Consider the following 26644-nt stretch of genomic DNA (forward strand, 5'->3'; position numbering starts at 1 on the left):
GACTGTTAAGAGTAGTGAAAGGATATTTGTTCCTTGTCTTTAGTTCCCTTCCAGGTATGGTCCTCTTTTTTTCAGCTGTGTAGTGAGCCAAACACAGTACAGCCAACTGCAGTGACAGTTCTTCGGCCACCAGGTGGTGTTTCCATTCCTTTCTTGGGGATTAAAGAGAGAAACATGGTAAGATGCAAAAATGTATAGACTCTCCAAGCACTGTCCATGATGTGCTCACACAATTTGACAACACAAACGCTCTCACATGATTTTTGTTTGCCCATTGATATGATAATAGGGTGTTTTATTATATATAGTACACATTTCTATCCACAGACATTAAAAATAATCACTCAGATTCTGAGTATTTCTTTAGTTTCTGAGGTCATATAGGGTCAAATACACCCAGGCCCTACGTGCTGACTAGTTAGCACAATGCCAACTCAACACCACCACCAACAATGCCCTGTGGCTGTGTTTCACTGGTCAAGCTTGCCAGAGTCGTCATCCAAACAGTCTGAAATGTGCCCCAACGATATAGTACACCACAGTCAGCTGGTGTCCCCACAGAGTCAGTGGAGCATGAATAAGATGTTGATAACCAATCTACAACCAACAGCCAAAAGAGGTCTTTGGACACTGGACCTACATGGGATAAGGTTGCATGATTGGTATCAATTCATTCTGTGACTCATCTGTGACTCATCCTAGACGACATTGTCAAAGGTGTCACTTTCTCATGCATATTCATAAGTGTTACCTAAATATTCATCCATAATATAGATAATGCTTTCTTTTATTGCACAGATATTGTGTTTTGAAACTCTTATGTTGTATAAAGAAGTCCACTTCAATCTGATTTTATTCAAGGCGCTTAATATTGCAAGGTCAAAACCCTACAAAATTAGCGAGAAATGCCCAACAATCAGATGATCCCCTATGAGAAAGCAATTGTGACAGTGGGAAGGAAGAACTCCCTTATAACAGGAAGAGACACCCAGCAGCACCTGGATTAGCCCTCTGCTCTAACAAGCTAGAAGGTAAGAGGAAAAAGAAGAGAAAAAAAGAAGAGCACAGAGACACTAGAACAAAACAAAAACTATGGGAAATTATTAAGTCATGTTAATTTTTGTTCTTTGTCAAAACAGAAACACCAGCGATGGCAGACTGGTTTGGTCCCTAGAGTCATCTTCTGTGCTTAAAGTTGAATTTGATGACAACATCCATCAGAGAATGAGGTTAGTATATGAGACAGCAGGGGCAACCAGTAACTTTGCACTATTGGTGACACGGTTAGCTCTCCTGGAGGAACTAGGACATCTCCTCAACCCCTCTTAGCTGGTATTGAATCATGTAATTAACAGCAGAATCCCTCAACAGACACCAGTGACACCACAGACTGGTGTCACTGAGCTGACACTTCCCACTGTGCAGGTGGGAAAAGAATATATCTGTTACGGATCTAGGTAAAAACAAGGAAGCTACTGCACAAAGTTAAAAACAGTGTTTTGTTTGAAATGCATTTACCCAAAATAGTTTCATACATGCATCACTTAAAATAGTCTTTGCATCATTTAATTAAGAGTGTTATCCATAGGCATTTTTCCCTATATGATAACAAAGATACTGTGTTTGTGTTATTTCCTGCAAGCAAATCTATTTCTTTTATTGTGAACAGCGATACTGCCTCTTAATGAGGTTGCCACATGCAACACTGACTGGGCCATCTAAATAATTTAGGGACTTGTTTCATCGGATACTAGGAACTTTAGACTTTGACGTATAACTTACAGACTGGCTGTATGTGTAATTGATGAGATGATGAGTTGTACTTCAGCATGCAAGAGAAGTTGCATTGAATAGAAGTTGCTAAAGCATATCTCAGCTCGGCAAAATAATGCAACACAATCAAGGCTTTTGGCAAATACTTCTACTCCCCCTTTTAAAAACACATGCTGGTTCCTTAATCTTTCAAGTAAATAGCCCTAATGGTAAATGGCCTGTATTTATATAGCGCTTTACTAGTCCCTAAGGACCCCAAAGCGCTTTACATATCCAGTCATCCACCCATTCACGCACATTCACACACACTGGTGATGGCAAGCTACATTGTAGCCACAGCCACCCTGGGGCGCACTGACAGAGGCGAGGCTGCCGGACACTGGCGCCACCGGGCCCTCTGACCACCACCAGTAGGCAATGGGTGAAGTGTCTTGCCCAAGGACACAACGACCGAGACTGTCCAAGCCGGGGCTCAAACTGGCAACCTTCCGATTACAAGGCGAACTCCCAACTCTTGAGCCACGATCGCCCCAACAACAGAAATAACAACAGTGACTCAAAATTCAGGTCATCTTTGAAATTGCTCAAACTTAAATGGATTTGAAACGCAAGGCATTGCAAATATGGTTTGACATCATTTGGCAATTTCACGATGATGATAAAAGAAAATGCATGTGTGCCCCAGGACCAAATTGGGCGCAGCACCTTATTAATGATTAAAGGGCAGCATTCTTTCGGCTAGGATGGGCTGACATTTTGGTTACTTCCATGAAATCCTATCACTCGTTACACAGCAATATACTGATTACCCAAAGTTCACACAGTTTAAAGCACTTCCAGTAGATTTTTTTATACAACCCTAACTTATGGTAACACTATGAAAATCTTAGAATTGTCTTTATCTTCACATTGTAGCAAACTTGATTATTATTTAGTGCAACATACTTTCTAAATTGTACTTAAAACATACTTTCCAGTAGTGGTATTGAAGCTTTGCAGGCTATGTTAGGAAGATTCACTACAATAGAATGATCATGAACTATCTCGTTCATTTGAAATATTTTAGATATATTTATATATATATTTAAAAAAAGAAGCTTAATACATATATCCTTTGTAGCAGACAGAGCTTGTGTGGATTGGCAGATAGTGACGTCTCTCAGCGGTCCCTAGTTATAGTTACCAGTCTCGGGTTCAACACTCATGCACTATTCATTGGTGTATCACATCACTCCTGCCCAACTTTAGACTTAGACAAACCAAATTCTTTTCTGCGCAACTTTACTTTGTAGCCTTATTCTTTGTGCTGCGCAAATGTCTAAAATGTTTACGTAGTGTTTCTGCCATTTCCAGAGGGAAAAAAAGAGGAAAAAATAACAGCCTGCTTAGAGGAAGGACACAGGGGAATCATTCCTTCTGTATGGTATGTATGATCAGATTATTTGAAGTCCTTAGCAACACCAAGTTAAGTGAAAGATCAGCTGTACTGTGCAAATAACTTTGGCAATTAGGCCTCAGTGTTTTTGCAATATACTTGAAAGACTGTTTCTTTGATGAGGAACCCTTTCGTGGCTTGGTAGATTAGATTCAGTTGAGTTAAAAAAAAGTTATGTTTCAGAGCTGCAAAAATATTCATTCTTTTAGTTATTCTAAATTTTCTAAGTGTGCATCTCATAAGAGTGCTTAAGTTGGTATTGGTTTGAGCAGTTTGAAGCATTGATGCTTGTTTTATACATTCAACAGAAAGTGTTGTAATATATTGCTTTGTTTTTGGATATTAGTGAAAACTGAAAATATAAAAAAGCAAAATTCAAAACAGCTAGAAAAGGTGACACATGCTAGTTAATTGACACCACAGAAATCCAATTTTCCGTATATTTTTTTAAATCTCGGATAAATGAGGGGAAAATTGAATTTTCCATTGTCCAAGCTGTTAATCATGTCCTTACGTTTTCGTTTATCCTGACACCTGCCCCACAGTGTGCCACTTCCAAAATTAATTATTTTAAGTGTATTATTTTTCACAATGCATGTGAAATGTATCCCCTCCAATTCATGTATTAAGGTCAGCCAATCTAAATAATTGAAAAGGCCCTTTTAAAGGGTAATCCGGGGTGTGGTAGTATGGTGACACCCTTCTTCTTACACACCTTCTGTGCTGTGTTCTGTCCTTACACTTGCTTTTTGTTTGCTGTTTGTTTTAGCATTTAATTTAAACAGTCCTAATAATTTAGCCTCTATCTGCAGCACAGGCCAATAGAAAAGTGCCATGGTTTATTCTGCTGTGGTTTTGCAGGTGTGTTACTGAAGAATGGGTTTGGTTGCTGTTTCTGGCAACAGAACATGCACAGAAAATATACAAAAAACAAAAAAACAAAAAACGCACAGACCGTTAGTTCACTCATATTGATAAAAAGAAAAGTACAAAATTGTTATGAAATTTTTATTGTTTTATTTTTTTCACAGAGCACTCGATGATTGTCGTGAACCATGAAGCGCAGTAAGAACCGTGGACAAAAGGAGGACAGAAATGGAGGTATTGGCCATCATGGATGATTAGGTCAAAATAACTCAAAACCCAGCAACCACTCAAAATGTATTAGTATCCTGAATATAAAATACAAAATATCAGCTTTTATATGCCAATCTTGTTAACATTTCAATAGCCTAATAGCTATTTGGATATTAGATAATTAATCCTGCACTGTTGCTTCTAATTGGTAGATGTATCATATCAAAAGGTCAGCAGGATGGGTTTCAAATTATGTTCTATGGTTTCATCTCTCTGTGTCCTCTTGGTGAAAACAACTAGTATAATGTCGCTACTATTAATGGTGTAAGGAATTGGTATCAATCTGGGAAGGGTAGTATTTTGGCTTTATTTCCTGAAGTAAATACTGGACTGCCACTGTCACAGCAGTCAGGCTACCTGCTGTATTCTCTTTTGTCTCTGCTGGGAGAGGCTGAAGGTATTTTGGGGTCTTCTCTTGTAATGACATTCTTGGAATTAACGCTGCTACTAAAATAACACGTTTTCCTCACTCTGTGTCTTTTATTTGATCTACAGATGAGCCAGCAATTTTGGAGACAGAGGACCTGGATCGCCAGGGCATGTTCATGGGAGGAGGCGTGGACCCTGACACCATCTCACTGGCCTCAGTCACAGCTGTCACCACCAACGTGTCTAATAAGAGGCAAGAGTTCTGTAGTGCATGAACAGCAACAGAGATACACACCCTGGATCTCTGTTCAAACTGTTCAAACTGCTGCCAACCTGCAAAACCATTCAGAACAATAAAAATGAGAACGAGTGGACTGAGGAACAGTTTATCCTAGCATTTGCTTCCACTACTGAAGTTTCCACCTCACTACACACTTGACTATAAACACTTTACGCTAGCTAAGTTGTGTACAATGCCGCTGTGTTTATTTTTTATCTTTAGTTACTTACCTATTTGTATTAATTCTAATTATTTATTATTTTTATTTTAATTATACATTGTATAATGACAATGAAGATCATTTATTTGCGTCTGTCTCACTCTACATTAACCACGTTCACATTGCGATGCAGGTCAAAGCCAGACATCAAGATGGAGCCCAGCTCTGGAAGACCAGTAGACTATCAGGCAAGGGAAAGTTGTTATTGAGTGTTTTTATATTTAATGTAGTGCTTCTTAAACAATAGCAGACAAACATTTGATTATTTAATTCCAGGTCAGTGTGACAGTGATTGAAGCCAGACAGCTGGTGGGCTTGAACATGGATCCAATGGTTTGCGTGGAAATCGGAGAAGATAAAAAGTACACCTCAATGAAGGAATCAACCAACTGCCCATATTACAACGAAGTGAGTCTGTCATTACATCATGTATAATACTTTATTAAAGTTTATTAAAAGGGCAACTGTGCATCATTGTCATTAAAACTCTTTTAATCTCCAGTATTTTGTGTTCGACTTCCACGTCCCTCCAGATGTTATGTTTGACAAAATCCTGAAAGTGTCTGTGAGTCGTCCCGTTCCTTATAGTTAAACGTAAAAGTCACTGATAGCAGTTCCTTTTCACAAGCGCACTAAACCCTGTGTTGTTTACTTCCCTAAACCAAACTATAGGTAGTGCACTCCAAAAATCTTCTACGTAGTGGGACCCTGGTTGGAAGTTTTAAAATGGATGTAGGCACAATCTACTCCCAGCCTGGTAAAGAATTAATCGAGATCAGCTTTTTAAAAATATCACTACGTTAATGATACAAATGAATTAATAAATATGTCTCCCTTGACTTGTAGATCATCAGTTTTACCACAAATGGGCTCTCTTGTCTGACCCTGATGACATCACAGCTGGCTGTAAGGGCTACGTTAAATGTGATATTGCAGTTGTGGCTAAAGGGGACACTATAAAAACTCCACACAAGGCAAATGAATCTGAAGAAGATGACATAGATGGGTAAATAAAACACAGATGTATTCTTTTTTTAAACATTTGAAACTAGTGAAGAAAATATATTAACTCTCTATTTCAGGAATCTCTTATTACCTGAGGGGGTGCCTGCAGAGAGGCAATGGGCTCGTTATTACTTGAAGATCTACAGAGCTGAGGGGCTCCCCAGAATGAACACCAGCATCATGGCGAATGTGAAAAAGGCCTTCATAGGAGAAAATAAGGACCTGGTTGATCCTTATGTCCAAGTACAGTTTGCTGGGCAGAAGGTGAGTGCTAACAAAGCTGCCATGCGTTCGTTCCCCTATGTAGCATTTTTTTTCTCATCCAGCTCAAAATCTAAATCTCACTGACATAACATAAGTTTACAATGTGTGATTGCTACAGGGGAAAACATCAGTTCAGAAGAGCTGCTATGAGCCTATCTGGAACGAGCAAATTGTTTTCACTGAGATGTTTCCACCACTCTGCAAACGTATAAAGATCCAGCTCCGAGATTCGGATAAAGTGAATGATGTTGCGATAGGAACGCACTTCTTAGACCTGCGCAAGATTTCTAACGATGGGGACAAAGGTGATGCAACTTTAAATGTTTGAAGAAATATCTTCTCCACAAATTAACTGCAGAAGATTTTCTTTTGACATGTCAGTTAGTTTTGCTCTTGCAAATTATTAGATTAAAATCCCCTTTTCTCTTTGTTTTTCAGGCTTCCTTCCGACTCTTGGGCCTGCTTGGGTGAACATGTATGGCTCCACTCGTACCTACACCCTGATGGACGAATACCAGGAGTTAAATGATGGACTTGGAGAGGGCGTGTCCTTCAGAGCCCGTCTGCTCATCAGCCTTGGCATGGAGCTCCTGGACACCTCCTCCCCTGAAATTACCAGCTCCACGGACGTGCAGATGGAGGGAATACCCAACATCTCAGAGGTGAATGCCTGACTGGATGGGCAGTCATGCAGATGGAGCCAACTGTTTCTCCTACTGATGGGTTATGTGCCTGCAATTACTGTGAATTATTAATAGTACCTGGTGTATTATTAATAGCTGTTTGCATCAATGTGGCTAAACTCAGTGGTATCCCTCATAATATGGGATAAATTGATTGTTGTCAATATGTAATGAAGTGCTTTAACCTTTTTTTTTGTTTTACATTGATGCCACCTTTATATAAGTCTTTATTCTTAAACAGATGATTATACTTGTCCATTTTTTGATTTCACAGACCGCCACTGGAAAGGTTGAGGAATTTTTCCTCTTCAGTTCCTTCCTGGAGGCCACAATGGTTGATAGAAAGATTGGTGATAAGCCCATACACTTTGAGGTCACCATAGGTACTTTCCATCACCTCGTTGTCAGTTTTAGTGTTTAGCAGACTTTCTTTTGAGAAATTAGCATGCCTAATGACCTTTATTAAATATCTTTACACTGTTTTATCCTTTACTATATTAGAATAATAGCTGTGTTGCTGTAGTTTTTAAAAAATATAGAATCATATATATACTATTATTGTAGTAAGTACCGCATCTTTTATGGTTTAACTGTTAACATCATGGTTGTTGCCAGGTTATTATGGAAATGAGAACGATGGAGTTGTCAAACCAAAAACAAAGGGGAAGAAGGGTAATGGAGATGAAGAGGAAACTGAACTGATCAACAATTCCAGTGAAGAGGAGATGGACGACGATGGAGACCTGCAGTCAGTGGCAACAACCCCACCCATGAAACCTGTCATCACAGACCGGTCAGAGCAATAATATCACATACAATACAAAAGTTTTTAGTTCTTGCTTTGATTTAAAAGATTGTAAAAACAGTTTAGAAGTATTGATTTAGGTATTTTAAAAAACAACATGTTAGATACGCTCTAATTTTAATCCACAGAAGTTATTTCCATCTGCCATATTTTGAGAGGAAGCCGTGCATTTACATCAAGAGCTGGTGGCAAGACCAGAGAAGGAGGCTGTATAATGCCAACATCATTGACAACATTGCTGATAAACTGGCAAGTCATGCATTAACTTAAAGCTAAGTTTGTCTAAGTCAACGCCAACATAATTTAAATCATTATCGTTATGTTGCTTTCATAGGAGGATGGGCTGAATGATGTGCAAGAGATCATTAAAACAGAGAAGGCCTATCCCGAGCGCAGGCTTAGAGGTGTTCTTGAGGAACTCAGCCAAGGATGCAGGTCCGTGGTTACAAACCTAAGCTGCACATGAAGTGTTTTTAATGATTGTAAACATTTGCACTCACCAAACCTTAACTCTTTCAGTCAGTTTCTTTCATTGGCAAACAAGGACCAGAGTCAGTCGGGCAGAACCAAACTTGACAAGGAGAGACTGAAGCTGTGCTTGTCGGAAGTGGTACGTAAACTCAAAAGAGTAATCTTTATTGTTCCCACCTATTGATTATATTTGTACTGTGCTAACTGCTGAACCTCTTCCTCCTTTTAGGAGGCCATTGGTCAGCAAGCTAAGACCATGAGGTCACAGGTGAAAAAAAGCACAGTGAGAGATAAGCTGAAGCTGGCTCAGAACTTCCTGTCGAAGCTGCGCTTTCTGGCTGAGGAAGTGAGATCTATGTCTATGTCTTTATTTACAAATAATCTTTTTTGGTGCATTTGTATGTTCTATAGTGGTTATTCAGTAACATATTTAAATGAGGACTCATTCTTATTGCAGCCTCAACACAGCGTTCCAGATGTTTTCATATGGATGATAAGCAATGGAAAGCGTATTGCTTATGCACGTGTCCCCTCTAAGGACATCCTTTATTCCAGCATATACGAGGAGAAGGGAAAAGACTGTGGGAAAGTCAAAACAATCTTTCTCAGGGCGAGTACCTAATCTATTCTGATACAAACTCCCAGTCTATAATGAAACTTTTCCTTATCTGTATTCTGTGTTCTTCAGCAGCTAAAGTGTTTTGTATTTTCCTCTTGTAAAGATTCCTGGTAAAAAGGGCTTTGGACCAGCTGGGTGGACAGTGCAATCCAAGATAGAGATTTATCTGTGGCTGGGTCTGAGCAGGCAGCGCAAAGACTACCTGAGTGGCTTACCTAATGGATTTGAGGAAAATAAGTTGTCCAGAGGACCCGGCTTGCCAGCCTCACCACCCATCAGCCTCACCTACATGAGTAAGGCCATTTTGCAGCTCACCTTACACCAGCTTTTCTCATAACAAATATCTACCATTCACACTGTGGCTAAAGGGACAAATTATACCCATTCACAGCTGTGTAAATTTATTCTTCAACTTTACTAGATTAGCTTTGTGAGAATCTCAGTTCAAAATTATCCTTTACCATATAGTTATATTTACTCTTTTTATGGCCTTCCTCGCTTTAAGCCAGCTTTCTTCTGATTGGCTGCAGGTGGGTGGACATGCTATGCTCACAAAATAGACTCTGTTTAGATTGTCATAGTCACTATGCTGTCACCCACTGGATAGTGAGGTCTTGTCATGAAGCCTTAGAGAGATTTGTATCTTGGTGTAAAACTGGTCTTTATGAGTGAGAGGTGGCTGTGACTGACATTAATCACCCATTCAATAGAAACTCATCAATCACAAAGTTTTCATTTCTTTAAGGTGGCCTTTATTGTCTTTCTGAACCTTAATCGTAACGAACAATCACACATAATTTCCAAACCATAACAGCACCTCCTGCTGGTCATTAGAGGGATTTGCTACTTGGCTTCTTTTTTTACACCTGGAAGCTGCAACCTGTCTTTTATATGGAGTGCATGGCAAAAAAAGAAAAAGTATATCTCTAAATCTAACGTAGGCAAGAATTACATATACTGTTATATACTTCTATAGTCACTTATGAGACTTTACTTCTCTGTAGTGAAACAAATCTTCCAGCTGAGGGTCCACATGTACCAGGCTCGCAGCCTGTTCGCCGCTGACAGCACAGGTCTGTCCGATCCATTTGCAAGAGTTTTCTTCTCATCGCAAAGCCAAGTCACTGAGGTGGGCAAGATCAAAAGTTGTTTTAATGAGATCACCTGTTAGCATGAAATTTTATGTACTTGAAAACCTGTCCTCGATCACTTTAAACGTTTTGTCTTCTTGCAGGTGCTGGCTGAGACCCTCTGCCCCACGTGGGACCAGCTGTTGGTTTTTGAGAATGTGGAGTTGTTTGGGGAGGCCAGTGAACTGAGAGATGACCCTCCTATTATTGTCATTGAGCTCTATGATCAAGACACAGTGGTAAGGGTTATTTTGATATACAGAGGCCTCTCTGTTTATAATAATGTGGGCAAAACCTCGACAGCAGTCTTACCATGATCCTTCATCTTTATATGTTGAAATGTATGACTAACCTAGTCACGAGAGACTAAAAGTAGCATGCGGTATACCCGCAATATTTTTATTTTTATGATTAAATTTTTTTTGCATAAATGGTTGTGGGTTGATTTCATTGAGTTTGTCTTTGTCTCCATAGCAACCTGACATGAATTATATCTGAAGGAATTTGTTTGCTGACTGACTATTTTATATTATCTCCTGACAAAAACACCATTGTTTTGGATGACCCTTTGGATAAGTAGAGTGTGGATTGGCTTGATGTACTGTAGCAGCACTGTCATGTGTGCAGAGTAGATTCCTTTGAAAGGCATGCAAGAGGAATAAGGACCTGATGGACCCTCGTGATTAACTTATCCCTGTTGCATTCCTTTAAGTAAAACTTGTGCTTTTGTATGTGACCAACAGGATTTTTGACTTTTTTATAACCACTAACTGCAAGAAAGATTAAGTTGCTTTTGTTCTTTTTTTTCTTTTTTTTTTAGAAACAATGATTAGATATTCACTCATTTTCTGAATGTGCATAAATGCATATCTGTTTTGCAGTTCACTGGTTATTTTAGGGATCTTTCATTGTTTACTTTGTCTTTTATCTTCAGTCCTTTTTATCTAGTGTGAAACATGTGCACCTTGAGCCATGTTTCTTCCTGCTAATGGGACTACTTACTTCACAATCAGCTCTCTAATTGCTTTTTTAAATGCACTCATTGTAATATAAACACTAATACGGTAAGCCAAGAAGAGCATTTTTTAAAATAATCAGATTTTTCACTGCGTCTGGTCCTTTGCTTTCAGGGTAAAGCTGACTTCATGGGCAGAACCTTTGCTAAGCCTGTGGTCAAAATGGCTGATGAGCACTACGGTCCCCCACGTTTTCCTCCCCAACTGGAGTACTATCAGATCTACCGTGGAAACTGCACTGCTGGAGAAATGCTGGCAGCCTTTGAACTGCTACAGGTTAGCTTTCCAAAGTACAGACAACATCAACCCGTGAGCTTATGCTTCCATCACTTCATTTGCTTCATAGTTCTTTATATCGTCCTTTAGATTGGCCCCAATGGAAAAGCTGACCTACCTCCCATAGATGGTCCTACAGATATAGACCGTGGCCCAATCCTCCCAGTACCACTGGGGATCAGACCAGTGCTCAGCAAGTACAGGATTGAAGTAAAGACTTCAGAATAGCTTTGACTGTTAACTGACGGACATTCACTGAAAGAAAGTAAAACATCTGTAATGTCAGCTAACCTTTCTTTTCTTTAGGTTTTGTTCTGGGGCTTGAGGGACCTGAAGAGGGTGAATCTCGCCCAGGTGGACCGGCCTCGTGTGGACATTGAATGTGCTGGAAAGGGAGTTCAGTCTGCCCTCATCTCCAACTACAGGAAAAACCCCAACTTCAGCACTCTTGTCAAGTGGTTTGAAGTGGTACCGTACTGGCACTATTGATATATTTTTCCGTTATGCATTTGCGTTCAAACATAGAACTGAAGCTTGGGTTGACTCATGTCAGCCACCACACCTGCTCTGCAAGAACTCACTCTGGATTTTGTGTGTCAGGACTTGCCTGAAAATGAGTTGCTTCACCCGCCGCTGAACATCCGAGTAGTGGACTGTAGAGCTTTTGGCCGCTACACTTTGGTTGGCTCTCATGCTGTCACCACTCTGCGGAAGTTCATCTACAGGGGAGCTGACAAGCAAGCCAACAACTGGTCCACTACAGGTATCAAATAACAGAAAAGTAGAATATATGTTTGCGCCACACAGTATTGTCTGACAGTTTGTGATGATGATTTTTTTTTCTTTCAGAGGAAATTATTGTTGTCAGCATGGATTCTGAGCCTTCTTTTAAGAAAGTGGAAACTGTTGTCAAACTTGACTGTGTAAGTGTAACTTTTGAAAATTTGAAAATTATAGAGATAAAAAATACAAAGTAAACACAATCTGGTGTTCCTTTGTAGGGCTCTGATGCTGTGGTCAAAGTTGAGGTAAGTAGAGATCTGTACTTGTTTGATTTATAAATCAAACTGCATTATTTTATTTCACGGTGAATCAAGATGTCTCAAAGCCTTAATCAAAAGATCTGTGTTACTTTTATACAAAGGATGATGACAAGGATGGCAAAGGGAAGAAAAAGAAGAGGAAGAAGGGTGATGAGATGGAGGAGGAGGAACTTGACGAGAGCATGCTGGACTGGTGGTCCAAATATTTCGCTTCCATTGAAACTTTGACAGAGGTAACAAGCCTTCTTTTGACTGATTATATAATGTTAACAATGTTGCAAAGTATGATGATGCAGTACTACACGAAAGTTTTGAGTTGTGTCTCATTTCTTTATGTTTTGCTTACTGCCTGTCTTTTAAATTTTTTTTAAAGTGTTCTTGAGCAATAGTGCTCCAGGATTTCTGTGGGACTTTCAGAGTTTTTCTTTGGATATTGGCTGCTTTTTCACTTATTTAGAGTCCAGTTCTTCTATGTGACCATTTTCCGAGAAACTGCTTTTTCTTTATTTGGTATCAATGACCTATATAACATAAAAAGACCTAGGGTGGAACGAGGGATGAACAAGTGTTTTGAACGAAAAAGGCGTTTCCCAAAGAGTTATTAGCCAAAAACTTTGCATATATCGCCATTATGTGCAATGTGTCCTTTAAAAAATTAAAGAAACTGGTAAAAGTGGAGGACAAAATCAAAAGCAGCAGGCCTAAAGACTATCGTCATATCATTAAGAAGTAGGAAAAAAGGCCAGCAAGAAATCACACAGAATCTGCGAGATGCATCTCCTTAGGTCTATCTATCTACTGCTCATTCAAGCCTCATCAGAAATGCTCTCGGTGGAAGGATGGCTGTCAAGAAGCCATTCTTAAGGAAGAGAAACAGGGAGAAAAGGCTGCGGTGTGCCAAATAACACAAGACCTGAGCTGAAAATCAGTAATAATATGTCTAATAGGGTTATGAATTCTAATTTGAAGCTTTTGGATCAAATCATTGTCAGTATGGATCAAGGAGATCGGGAGAGAGGTACAACACTGAGACACTATCAGTCATGGACTGGCCTTCCCGGACCTCAACATTACTGATGCATTGTGGGATAATCTTTGCAAAGAATGGAACAAAAGGCAGTCAACATCCAGAGAAGAGCTTTGAATGTCCTTCATAAATCCAGGAGAACTATTCCTGAAAATGATTTAAAGAAATAACAAGAAATCTTGCCTAAGAGAGCTTTGGCTGTGTTGAAGAACAAAGGTGATCGTATCAAATATTAACTTTCAAGCTCATTCAATCTTTACAAACAGTTCTTTCTTTATATACAACATTTCTGTATTTGTTTTCATGTTTCAGTAAATCATTGCAACTATTTTCAAATTTCCTTTCAAAATAAAGGGCAGCTAAAGACTTTTGCACAGTGCTGTAGATTGAATTTTTCTTCAAGACATTTTTTTAGACTTAATGGATCTTAACCTTGATACTATAGCTGATAAGTAGGAGGTTTTGTTTGGTCTAGACAGTTAAGAAATAGAGCTTTACTCTTTCAGTCACTCAAGGCTCAAGAGGCAGCTCTCTCAGACTCAGAGGACAAAGATGACATGGACATTGCAGATGGTGGAGGTAAAAAAAAAAAAAAAAAGAAACCTTAAATTTCTTCTTTTTGTCATCAGTTTTAAAATCCACTAATTGCATCTCCATATGTTTTTGTGTTTGCTGAATATTGTTTTTATGTGCTTTAATAAAAATCTGTGATGTTCATAGTTTGACACGTGTGCCTAAGTTTAAAATTCATCCTTTATTAGCTCACTAACTCTGTTGTTTTGTTCTACAGTGCAGTAGTGAACCTCATAGCCTTCATAGCCCAAGAATGCCTCCATGTAGATGCTGACATGAATCCAAATTTCCATTCGTAGGACAATTGCTTGTTTTCTTCTCCTGTACATGCATATTTGTCATATGCTAGCCATGAAAGTTGTCAATAACAAGACAGTGACTAAAAACACAAAGATGATGGAGCATGGCACACAATAAAGAATTAGCCAATACCTACAGCGTCACAATACCAAGCATTCTCACTGAACTCTATACTTCAGGAGTTCAATGGCATGCTTGCTTTGTACCGTAATGGCAACTTTCATGTGGAATTCATGTCTCGAGCGCTCTGCTCCTTCTCCCTGTCCCTGTGTCCTCACCACTAACCTGTACTCAGATATCAAACCTGATGACTCTCCTGTGAAAGGCACAAAGAAGGGAAAAGGAAAGAAAGATAAGAAGAAACCGGCAGTCGACCCTTATGAGAAGAAAAAGCCAAAGCTGGATGAGCTGAAGGTATACAGTTGTGACTGCGACATACAGACACGGTCTTAGAAAACAAGTCATTCCAAACCTAATTTATGTGTTTATATATACACTTATCTGTGTTCAGGTGTATCCTAAAGAACTGGAAAGCGACTTTGGTAACTTTGAGGACTGGCTGCACAGTTTTAACCTGTACAGGGGAAAAGCAGGTGATAATGATGATCAGAATGTGACAGATGAAGATAGGATTGTTGGAAAATTCAAAGTAAGAAATTGTCTCTTCTTTTTCATTGATGATGAAAGTCAAAGCTCTTTAAATAATTCTTTCATATTTTCCTCTGAATGCCCTTTCATTTGTATCGCTGTGTCAATTCAGGGTTCGCTGTGCATGTACAAAGTGTCGGATGATATGCCAAGAGACATGAACTTTGATTCCAACATGGGAATGTTTAATAACATTCCTAGCAATGATCCCATTAACGTCCTTGTTCGGATCTATGTCATCAGGGTAAGCTATGTGCTCTGCTGTGAATATTTATTTCAATATCCTGGGAAGAGGTCCTTTAGCTCCTTTGAGTGCTCATAGTCAGGTTCATACCAAGGGTGCTAGCTTGTGGATGGTTCTGAGCTCTGCATACGTTAGCTTTAGCCACTTTGCCTTTGAGAGTTTCTTTCAAATACCCACCCACATTTGGAAATGTTTAAGGCTGACTGGCTGGTTACCGGTCATAGCCGAGAATGCTAGACTTACTTATTATTATCATACTCAAATTTATCCATTTTTTTTCGTAGGCAACTGATCTGCATCCAGCAGACATAAACGGTAAAGCCGACCCCTACATTGCAATAAAACTGGGAAAAACAGAGATAAAAGACAAAGAGAACTACATCTCAAAACAGCTGAACCCACTGTTTGGCAAGTAAGTAATTTTAGAGCATGGCCTTATCTATACGATCTTACAAGTTTTTATTTTTTGTGAATATACTGAATTTTAATTAAAACCTTAAAACTAAAATCTGTCTCTTATTAGATCTTTTGATGTGGAGGCCACATTCCCAATGGATTCCACATTAACTGTGTCAATTTATGACTGGGACTTGGTGGGAACTGATGATCTCATTGGAGAAACCAAAATTGACCTCGAGAACCGTTTCTACAGCAAACACAGAGCCACGTGTGGTATCACACGCGCCTACGCAATGTAAGGATCACACAATCTGTTTGACTCAAGTAGCATTAGCCAACATGAAAGCAAAAACAAAAAAAACCAGTACTTTAATTTGTTCATTTTCAATAGATGCACTGCTCTTCACCACAAACTTTACTACAAATTCAATCAAATGAAAGCGTTCAGCTAGCTAACATTATAGCTCACAGCCACCATTAATAGTTAACCTGTTGCTAGTCTGTCTCCATAGATGTCAAGAAAAACCTAGTTCCTGTTGTACTTAAAACTGCTTATGATAAAGTTTGGAGCAAAGACATCATGATTTCTCGAGAAGCCCAACTGGATAACAAGGCAATTAAATTCATCTCCAGAACTGGGCAACTTACATCAAATCAGTCTGGATCAGGGGTGTCACAAGCCAAGGCTCGGGGCCCAGAATTGGCCTGGCAAAGGGTCCTAATCTGGGCCACTGGATGGGTTTGTAAAATGTGAAGGAGGCATACATTTTGTACTTTTACTTTCATACGTTTTACAGCTTTTTCTGCTGATAAAGACATCCACATGGCCAGTTGTACTTTACCAAAGTAGTTAAGTCACGGTTAATTAACATAAAAGTGGGCTGTGGCCCATGATGTAAAATGAGTTTGACGTCCTGGTCTAGATGAATTTGATTTGTGTTAAAGTCTTCCTTTAATATTAAACCCAACATATCTGTGTGTGTGTGTGTGTGTGTGTGTGTGTGTGTGTGTGTGTGTGTGTGTGTGTGTGTGTGTGTAGGTTTTTTACAGTTTTAAAATGTCACCATTTACTTTCATTTGATTCTAGTTTTAAAAATGTTGTTTTTTTTAACCCTTTTTTGTAGCCATGGTTACAATGTGTGGCGTGACCCGATGAAACCCACCCACATCCTGGCTAAGCTGTGTAAGGATGGCAAACTGGACGGGCCTCACTATGGTCCTGCAGGAAGAGTGAAGGTGGAGAATCGTGTCTTCATGGCGCCAACAGAGATAGAGGATGAAAATGGTATTCAATGACCTTCTGTTTCTTCCACTTCATTTTCTCAGTAACTTACTAAAGAAAGGCAATATTGCTGTAGTGGGACATACTCTCTCCAATACTTGTTGTGTGCTTGTTTTCATGCTGGTACTACTGACAAACTGGTCTGATAAATGCCAAAAAAGTTGATTCTGTTCATCAACTTTTTGGCATTTACTTACCTTGATGATTGAGCACGCATCAAGTCTGATAAATGCTTAAACAGTTTAAAGGGAAAGCTTAATTTCATTTGCTAGCATTCGCTTTAAAAAAATACATATATTTTTGTGATGATGTTTGTCAGGTCTGAAGAAGCAGACAGATGAACACCTTGCCCTTACTGTGCTGAACCACTGGGAAGAAATTCCACGAGCTGGCTGCAAGCTCGTCCCAGAACACGTGGAGACCAGACCGCTGCTCCACCCTGATAAACCAGGAATTGAGCAAGTGTGTAAACTTATTTAAATATAAAAACTTTTGATGAAAAAGGCTTGTATGTTGGAATTATCTTCTACAGATTATTTGCATATTGAAAAAAAAATCTCATCCTGTACATTTTTTAGGGAAGAATTGAGATGTGGGTGGATATGTTCCCTAAAAATATGACAGCACCTGGTCCTGCACTTGACATTTCACCAAGGAAACCAAAGAAGTATGATTTCAACAGTCATCTTGCAGCTTTAACACACACAGTATAAAGTTCAAAACCATCTTAATGTATTTGAATAAATTATGCAGTTTAATTTGAGGTTTTTACCAATCACTATTGATCATTGATTAGTGTTTTTGCGTTTGTACAGGTTTGAACTGAGGGTCATAATTTGGAACACAGATGAAGTCGTTCTGGAGGATGATGACATCTTCACTGGCGAGAAATCTAGTGATATATTTGTGCGAGGGTAATAATGTATCTTTTGTTTTTTGTTTACTTGTTTATGAGCAGAAATCAGTCAAATCAGATTCCCGATACGGAAACATTTACAAACCCTCCCCCTTTTCTCACAGTTGGTTAAAAGGGCAGCAGGAGGACAAACAGGACACTGATGTTCATTATCACTCCATCACTGGGGAGGGGAATTTCAACTGGCGCTTCATCTACCCGTTTGATTACCTCATGGCAGAGGAGAAGATCGTCATCTCAAAAAAAGAGTCCATGTTTGCTTGGGATGAGACTGAGTACAAGATCCCTGCTCGTCTTAACCTGCAAGTGTGGGATGCCGACCATTTCTCAGCAGATGATTTCCTGGGTATTGTCAAAAATCATTAAGCTAAAAAACATCGCTACTCATAAGAGATTGTTTGTGAAACACCACTAACACAGCAGGCAACATTGTAAATTTAGGCGTAATGACATTAAGATGGCTTAACCTTCGTACTTATTCGACATTTACTGTAGAAAAAATGTCTTCATAGGTGCAATTGAGCTGGACTTGAACCGTTTCCCACGTGGCGCCAAGACTCCCAAGCAGTGTACCATTGAAATGGTGACAAATGAAGGAGAGATGCCCATGGTCTCCATCTTCAAACAGAAGAGGATCAAAGGCTGGTGGCCCTTTGTGGCCAGGAATGAAGATGATGAGTTTGAGCTTACGGTCAGTCACACCAAAGCACCACCTGAAATTATGGTTCTAAATAGGGAATGACTCATTTTTGTAATGCTAATGCAAGCAGTAAAGCACACTGTTTCGTAACATATCTCCAGGATTAAATGTGTAGTTAAACCTTTGTATGTAACCTTGTTATAAAATGAGTTTGACATCTTTGCTTTAGGTAATAGCGTGAATCCACATCACTCATACTGTTTTTTGTCTTTACAGGGAAAAGTGGAAGCAGAGCTGCACCTTCTGACAGGAGAGGAGGCAGAGAAAAGTCCAGTTGGTGAAGGACGAAATGAACCAGAACCACTGGAGAAACCCAAGTATGAAGGATGTTTTCCTATCATCCATTCTTTTGATCTAATTTTTTCAGCGGCATGGTCCAGTATATTCTTTTGGCTTCTACATAAACCCCTCCTATAAACAGAAGCAGTCACATACTAAATGTTGTGTCCATGTACACATACCTTACATGCACAGATACATGCAGGTTTAAAGGTTGACAGTCCGAACAAACATCATTCAACAGGTAAGCGGAAAAAAAGAAAAACAGAGAACATAATAGATATAGTGGTAAATTGAATTGTTAAATCAATTGTTGTAAAAAAAACAACAACAAAAAAAACACCTGTTACACAGTCATTAAAAAAAAACATAAAAAACAATATTAAACTTGCATAAAAAGCATTAAGAAATTTCATGAACTGAGGAAAGACAGTTGAAGGAATTTGCTTCAGTCAAACGCTGGACTTAGACCTAGGATCTTCTTTCTTTACATGGTAAGTTGCTGTTTCTTATCCTTATTTCTAACTAGAATTATTTTTCCCCATCCTGCTTTCTGCTTTATTGTTGTTTCAGGGAGTCCACTAACTTTCAAAGCATTAATTTAGTTTGTAGTAGAAAAACAGTAAAATGCTCCAAAGTCCTTAAAATCTGTAATACTGAACGTGCACATTTCTGTCCTTCTAGCCATCCTGACACCAGCCTTCTGTGGTTCCTCACTCACTAATGAGACCATTAAACAATTGTTCTGCACACAGTACAAGTGGCTGGTCATCAGGATTGTCACTGCTCTCCTGCTGCTGGCTGTGCTCACTCTTTTTCTCTACAGCATGCCCGGTTACATGGTGAAGAAAATGCTGGGAGCTTAAGATGTTCTGCACATGGTTCCAGCAGACTAATCTTAGAACTTCTGACTCACTCTCTCCTCCAAACTTCCTGTGCACTTTTTCTATTGAGCCAGCACTTTTAAACTAAATAAAAGCAATGAAGCAATACATTAAAATGTACAAAGTTATACCAAGAAAACAACATGCACTAAGAAAAGGATTCAGAAAACCATGTTCTTTAAGAAATCTACCAAATTAACTTTCACACACCCACGCTACAGTACTGTTTGGCCTGTTCATGCTGTTCATAAATCAATATCTTAATAATAGTGAAAAAAGTTGGTTGCCAAGGTGGTTGCTAAGCATGTAAAATGCAATTTTTATGGATTTAAATGAGATGAGAAGTATATTTTACTATGGTAAAAGTGGAAAGAAAAAGGCTGCTAAATACAATATGTTGAAAAGGTAGAAGAATTATTTTCTAGTGTTTCTATTGGTGGCTCAGGAGGTAGAGCAAGATGTTGACTAAGTAGAAGGTTGGTGGTTTATTCCCTGGTTGAATCTGTATGCCAATATATACTTGTGATACTGAAGCCCAAGTTACTCCTGATTCATTCATTGGAGTGTGAATTGCAGATGGCCCCTCCTCCCTGAGTCTGGTTCCTGTAAAAGAGAGTTCGTTAACAAACACCTGAATGCTCCAGACCAGCAAACTACCAAAATAATGCTTTTATAGAGGTGCTCACATTTGCTGATGATCAATTAGCCAAGTGCATTTTGACTAGCATCACCTGGCTGCTACTTAACTCTTAATTCCTATGGAATCAGTTATGGTGTTAAACAGGTAACCAGTAACATTTGCTTGTTATATCATGTGGGTATTTCCATCATGCAAGTAATCGATTATTTTGCATATATGTGGGCCACAATGGCTTTGGCTTCTTTAATGTCTTTTTACATCTCTGTACTCCACCAGCCGTCCAGATGTTGCCCTCCTCTGGTTCCTCATCCCCTTCAAAGCTGCGAAACACCTGATTTGTGACCAGTACAGGTGGCTTACCATCAAGATTGTCACTGCTCTTCTCCTGCTGGCCATCTTTGCTCTTTTCATATACAACATGCCTGGATACATGGTGAAGAAGATGCTGGGAGCTTAAGAGAAACAGCTGAGGTTTTTACCTTGTATTCTGTTGTGAATGGTTTCAGCTTTACAATATCATAAACTAACCACCGCATTGTTAAACAGGCGCTATCACAGTAACACTACTGATAATACTTATTACTTGAGTGTGTCTAATATTGTGTATTAATGTGTACAAATCATATTAGAGGGTTTTTTTTGTTGTTGTTGCAGTTTTTCTTGTTTGTTGAAATAGTGTTTTCTGTATTTTTAGTGCTTGTTTTTAAAATAACTGAACATTAGTCACCTTCATATGTTGTACTGGTTTAAAAGTGAGTATATTGTGTTTGAATTCAGTTTTTTGCTTTGCATCTGTGTATGATATTTTAAATTTGTGAATAAACTGAGATCTGGACAATCCATTTATCAGAGGGTTATGTCATCTCTATATGAATGCCTTCTTTGTTTAGTGCTCAATAGAAAACAAAAAAGAGTGCAGTGTTGTTTTGTCATCAGTGAGTATGAGGTTCAAATATGTTGGTTTTTTCTCATTTATATTTTTAATGTAGTACAAGCCAATTGGTGACAACCTCTAGATGTTCGGAAAGAAAATTGGTTTGTCAGTTATTTGATGTTATTTGTCTAACGCAGTGTTTATAACTCTGTACTCCACCAGCCGTCCAGATGTTGCCCTCCTCTGGTTCCTCATCCCTCTCAAAGCTGTGAAACGCCTGGTTTGTGACCAGTACAGGTGGCTGACTATCAAGATTGTCACTGTTCTCCTGCTGCTTGCCATCATGGCTCTTTTCCTGTACAACATGCCAGGATACATGGTGAAGAAGATGCTGGGAGTTTAAAAATAAACAAATAAACACGGTACTGAGTCTGTAATCCAGTGTTTTTGTATTTGGACTCTCTGGATTCTCCTTTATTTAATATTCAAAGATTTAGTGTATACACCTGGTTTTGCTTTTAGTTGTTTTTCTGGTTTGTGTACTATTTGTAGTTTCTAGTCTTGGCCTTGTCTTCATTTTGTTTGGTGTTCTCTTTCTGTCTCCCCAGTCAGTCTTGTTTCCATGTCTGTTTCTCTGTGGTTATCGTACTTCCTGTTTTATTTTGAAAATATTTCACCTTGTGTTCAGTGTGCTCAGTTCCACTTCCCCTGTCATGTTAGTCTGTATTAGTTCCAGTGTGTTTCCTCCTGTTTCCCATCCTCTCGTTATCCTGTGTGTATTTAAGTCGTCTGTCTTCATCTGCTTGTTTTTGCGTTGTTCTCTCTCTCCCTGTGTCTTTTCTTGTGTGCTGTTTCCCTTGTAATCTAGTTGTTATCTCTTAATTTCTTAGTTCCCAATTCCTAGTAGTTCCCCTTTTGCTATTGGGTCCTACCTCCACCTGTCACACAGTAATACAATGACATTTGACATATTATAAAGTTTTGATTACAAGCATATATACTATATATCATCCCCTTTTGCAAAAATTATTCTCATACCATATAATCTAATCCATTACTGTGGTGTGGTGGTGTAAAATATCATTGTTTCACAATGACGGTTATATTTGCTGAAATGATTACCATTAGTTTTAGTGTTGTGATTGTTGCTTCTCCAAGGCAAGACTGTCACATTTGTTCTGATTTATTGTAATATGAAAAGCTTGTTAAAGTGTGCAGTAATTTGTGTAGTTACGAAACAACAATAAACATTATTATCATCATCTGTCAGCACTTCTTTCCCTGGAGGATTAACTCACCCTTTCAAGAAAACCCTCGAAGTTTCAGCATTTTCTTTCACTGCATATACTGACCTGCATGTGCATGATCCTTTCCAGTCTATAACATTTTAAAATCTAAAATCTTTATTGTAAAACACTTTAAAAGAGTTTAAAATCTCGCCACAATAGTGTTCCATAGCATGCAATGCGTGTCCAAGGAACTCTAAAATTATCAGTTGAGAGAGGATTCTGTATTATAAAGCTTCTGGCCTGTTTGCATCCATCCTGTAATGTGTGTAAATGCTCATATTTATTAATGGTTTCAATTCTTTCTGCCTTCTATTTCTATTCTTTTACCATATTTAGGGCAAATTTTTAGATCCAGGTCTTTATTTCCATTTTTCTTTCAGAATAAGAATCAGCACTTTATTCACATTTCATTTAACAGAACAGACAATCAATACCAAATTAATACCAACAATAACAAAATCACACAGATAATAAAAATACATAAAGCATATTTGTATTTCTTTGTATATAATCTAATTAATTAAACTACTTTGGCCATGTTGGTCCTCCATTTGACGTGTTCGCTCCTTATAATAAAAAAAATACACAAACCTACCTGAACACGTGGCTCTAAATACACGCTCATTTTAAACTAAATGAATATAGACAGAGGAGAGATCAATCGTTTATGAGTCTATGCTGCCATCTTCTGGTTTTCTGTGGAATTAACAGTAACAGTGCTATACACGTGCGACTGCTCCGCGTAATTCGCTGATCATTTGACACAGTTTGTTAAGAGGTCATCGGTTGCTTATAGTTAATGTATGAATGAAAATGAAAGAACAAATATTCAATAACAAAATTTAAAAAAAAAAAAAAAAACATTGGAGGATGCGGGCATCGATCCCGCTACCTCTCGCATGCTAAGCGAGCGCTCTACCATTTGAGCTAATCCCCCTGGCTGTACGAAACCTCACGTCACTTTCTTTTATCATTGCATCCACAGCCTCGTCTGCTTCCTGTTTTGAATCAACGGGTGTTTAACTCTTTATACAACACGTGAACGTTAGTAAACACCACAAGATAACTTCTGCAGAACTTCCCCACTACTCTTGTTATTATCTTACTTAAGTTTTCTGCATACCATCCTTTTTGGTCGTTTTTTCGTAGTCAAGACAAAAAATGCTAACAGTCACTTCAACTTTAGACTGGTGTCAAGCCAGCCTCCAATTCGAGACTTGCAGTCAAGCCAGCCTCCAGTTGATTTTAGGTTCCCTGTGTTTTCAAAGTATTACGGGAATGGATGTGGAAACCAGATTTCAAAATAAAAGCCAACTTCGAGTGAATTAACAGATATGTTAAGAACATAATAACATATAATTTAGGCTTTTTTTATTTTATTTTAGAAACTCTAATGTTACATCTACATGACACAGCCTTGTACCCTAATTGTGCCCTGTCACTATCAAGGCCATCTTATTTTGGATTTCAAAGTAAAAGCCCTGTGAATCTTCATTTTTGAACTACTCTTTCAATGAATTCATAATGCTCTTAAAAGCAAAAGTCGTATTTCCAAATACTATTTGAACTTTGTATCAACACTTTCCAACCGCAGTCTTTTTCACAGTAATACCATATCAAATAAATTCTTTCTGATTTTGCTTTTCATAGTAATGGCCCTTTGAAATTGCCGATATTTGACTTAATCTTCTAACGATTCAAAATGCTCTAAAATGGAAAATTCCTGTTTCCACAGGGTAATTCCACCTTAGATCAACAGTATACAGCCCCACAGTGATACCATATCAATATCAAGTCATTCTGATTTTGCTTTCAAAAATAAAAGCCCTTTCAAATTGTCCATAATTGACCTAACTTTCAGTGATTTCAAAATGCTCTAAAATGGAAAATTCCTGTTTCCACAGGGTAATTCCACTTTAGATCAACAGTATACAACCTCACAGTGATACCATATCAATATCAAGTCATTCTGATTTTGCTTTCAAAAATAAAAGCCTTTTCAAATTGTCCATAATTGACCTAACTTTCAGTGATTTCAAAATGCTCTAAAATGAAAAATTCTTGTTTCCACAGGGTAATTCCACCTTAGATCAACAGTATACAACCCCACAGTGACACCATATCAATATCAAGTCATTCTGATTATGCCTTCCAAAATAAAAGCCTTTTCAAATTGTCCATAATTGACCTAACTTTCAGTGATTTCAAAATGCTCTTAAATAGAATTTTGCTGTTTCCACAGGGTAATTCCACTTTAGATCAACAGTATACAACCCCACGGTGATACCATATCAATATCAAGTCATTCTGATTATGCCTTCCAAAATAAAAGACTTTTCAAATTGTCCATAATTGACCTAACTTTCAGTGATTTCAAAATGCTCTTAAATAGAATTTTGCTGTTTCCACAGGGTAATTCCACTTTAGATCAACAGTATACAACCTCACAGTGATACCATATCAATATCAAGTCATTCTGATTTTGCTTTCAAAAATTAAAGCCTTTTCAAATTGTCCATAATTGACCTACCTTTCAGTGATTTCAAAATGCTCTAAAATGGAAAATTCCTGTTTCCACAGGGTAATTCCACTTTAGATCAACAGTATACAACCTCACGATGTTACCATATCAATATCAAGACGTTCTGATTTTGCTTTCAAAAATAAAAGCCCTTTCAAATTGTCCATAATTGACCTAACTTTCAGTGATTTCAAAATGCTCTAAAATGAAAAATTCTTGTTTCCACAGGGTAATTCCACCTTAGATCAACAGTATACAACCCCACAGTGACACCATTTCAATATCAAGTCATTCTGATTATGCCTTCCAAAATAAAAGACTTTTCAAATTGTCCATAGTTGACCTACCTTTCAGTGATTTCAAAATGCTCTAAAATGGAAAATTCCTGTTTCCAAAGGGTAATTCCACTTTAGATCAACAGTATACAACCCCACGGTGATACCATATCAATATCAAGTCATTCTGATTTTGCTTTCAAAAATAAAAGCCTTTTCAAATTGTCCACAATTGACCTAACTTTCAGTGATTTCAAAATGCTCTAAAATGGAAAATTCCTGTTTCCACAGGATAATTCCACCTTAGATCAACAGTATACAACCCCACAGTGACACCATATCAATATCAAGTCATTCTGATTATGCCTTCCAAAATAAAAGACTTTTCAAATTGTCCATAATTGACCTAACTTTCAGTGATTTCAAAATGCTCTTAAATAGAATTTTGCTGTTTCCACAGGGTAATTCCACTTTAGATCAACAGTATACAACCTCACAGTGATACCATATCAATATCAAGTCATTCTGATTTTGCTTTTCATAGTAATGGCCCTTTGAAATTGCCGATATTTGACTTAATCTTCTAACGATTCAAAATGCTCTAAAATGAAAAATTCTTGTTTCCACAGGGTGATTCCACTTTAGATCAACAGTATACAACCTCACAGTGACACCATATCAATATCAAGTCATTCTGATTTTGCTTTCAAAAATTAAAGCCTTTTCAAATTGTCCATAATTGACCTACCTTTCAGTGATTTCAAAATGCTCTAAAATGGAAAATTCCTGTTTCCACAGGGTAATTCCACTTTAGATCAACAGTATACAACCTCACGATGTTACCATATCAATATCAAAACATTCTGATTTTGCTTTCAAAAATAAAAGCCCTTTCAAATTGTCCATAATTGACCTAACTTTCAGTGATTTCAAAATGCTCTAAAATGAAAAATTCTTGTTTCCACAGGGTAATTCCACCTTAGATCAACAGTATACAACCCCACAGTGACACCATATCAATATCAAGTCATTCTGATTATGCCTTCCAAAATAAAAGACTTTTCAAATTGTCCATAGTTGACCTACCTTTCAGTGATTTCAAAATGCTCTAAAATGGAAAATTCCTGTTTCCACAGGGTAATTCCACTTTAGATCAACAGTATACAACCCCACGGTGATACCATATCAATATCAAGTCATTCTGATTTTGCTTTCAAAAATAAAAGCCTTTTCAAATTGTCCATAATTGACCTAACTTTCAGTGATT

At 38.1% G+C, this 26644-nt stretch overlaps 1 protein-coding gene and 1 non-coding gene across 2 annotated transcripts; one reads left to right on the plus strand and one right to left on the minus strand.

The window, feature by feature from the left end:
- Nucleotides 1-3027: 3027 nt before the first annotated feature.
- Nucleotides 3028-22503, plus strand: otofb (otoferlin b). The gene is made up of 42 exons (XM_086275106.1): nt 3028-3196; nt 4240-4309; nt 4841-4967; nt 5348-5402; nt 5491-5622; nt 5717-5779; nt 5887-5971; nt 6061-6220; nt 6297-6483; nt 6602-6788; nt 6922-7145; nt 7441-7549; nt 7782-7959; nt 8100-8220; nt 8306-8406; nt 8491-8581; nt 8672-8788; nt 8900-9052; nt 9165-9354; nt 10066-10190; nt 10296-10430; nt 11322-11483; nt 11574-11693; nt 11790-11951; nt 12084-12246; nt 12333-12406; nt 12485-12511; nt 12628-12759; nt 14060-14132; nt 14722-14840; nt 14938-15075; nt 15187-15318; nt 15603-15730; nt 15842-16012; nt 16842-17002; nt 17319-17461; nt 17578-17666; nt 17815-17913; nt 18020-18261; nt 18428-18606; nt 18832-18932; nt 20695-22503. Exons 2-42 carry the CDS (start codon nt 4264-4266, stop codon nt 20873-20875), a joined length of 5382 nt encoding a protein of 1793 aa, XP_086131232.1. The 5' UTR covers nt 3028-3196; nt 4240-4263; the 3' UTR covers nt 20876-22503.
- A 942-nt stretch (nt 22504-23445) lies between these two features.
- trnaa-agc (transfer RNA alanine (anticodon AGC)) lies at nt 23446-23518 on the minus strand. The gene has a single exon. It is a non-coding gene; the product is annotated as a tRNA-Ala (tRNA).
- Nucleotides 23519-26644: the final 3126 nt, after the last annotated feature.

This window comes from Aulonocara sp. 'chitande type north' Nkhata Bay, linkage group LG19, assembly GCF_057382095.1.
Source record: "Aulonocara sp. 'chitande type north' Nkhata Bay isolate Kocher_YH1m ecotype deep benthic linkage group LG19, A_spYH_male_GT1.1, whole genome shotgun sequence".
NCBI lineage: Eukaryota > Metazoa > Chordata > Actinopteri > Cichliformes > Cichlidae > Aulonocara > Aulonocara sp. 'chitande type north' Nkhata Bay.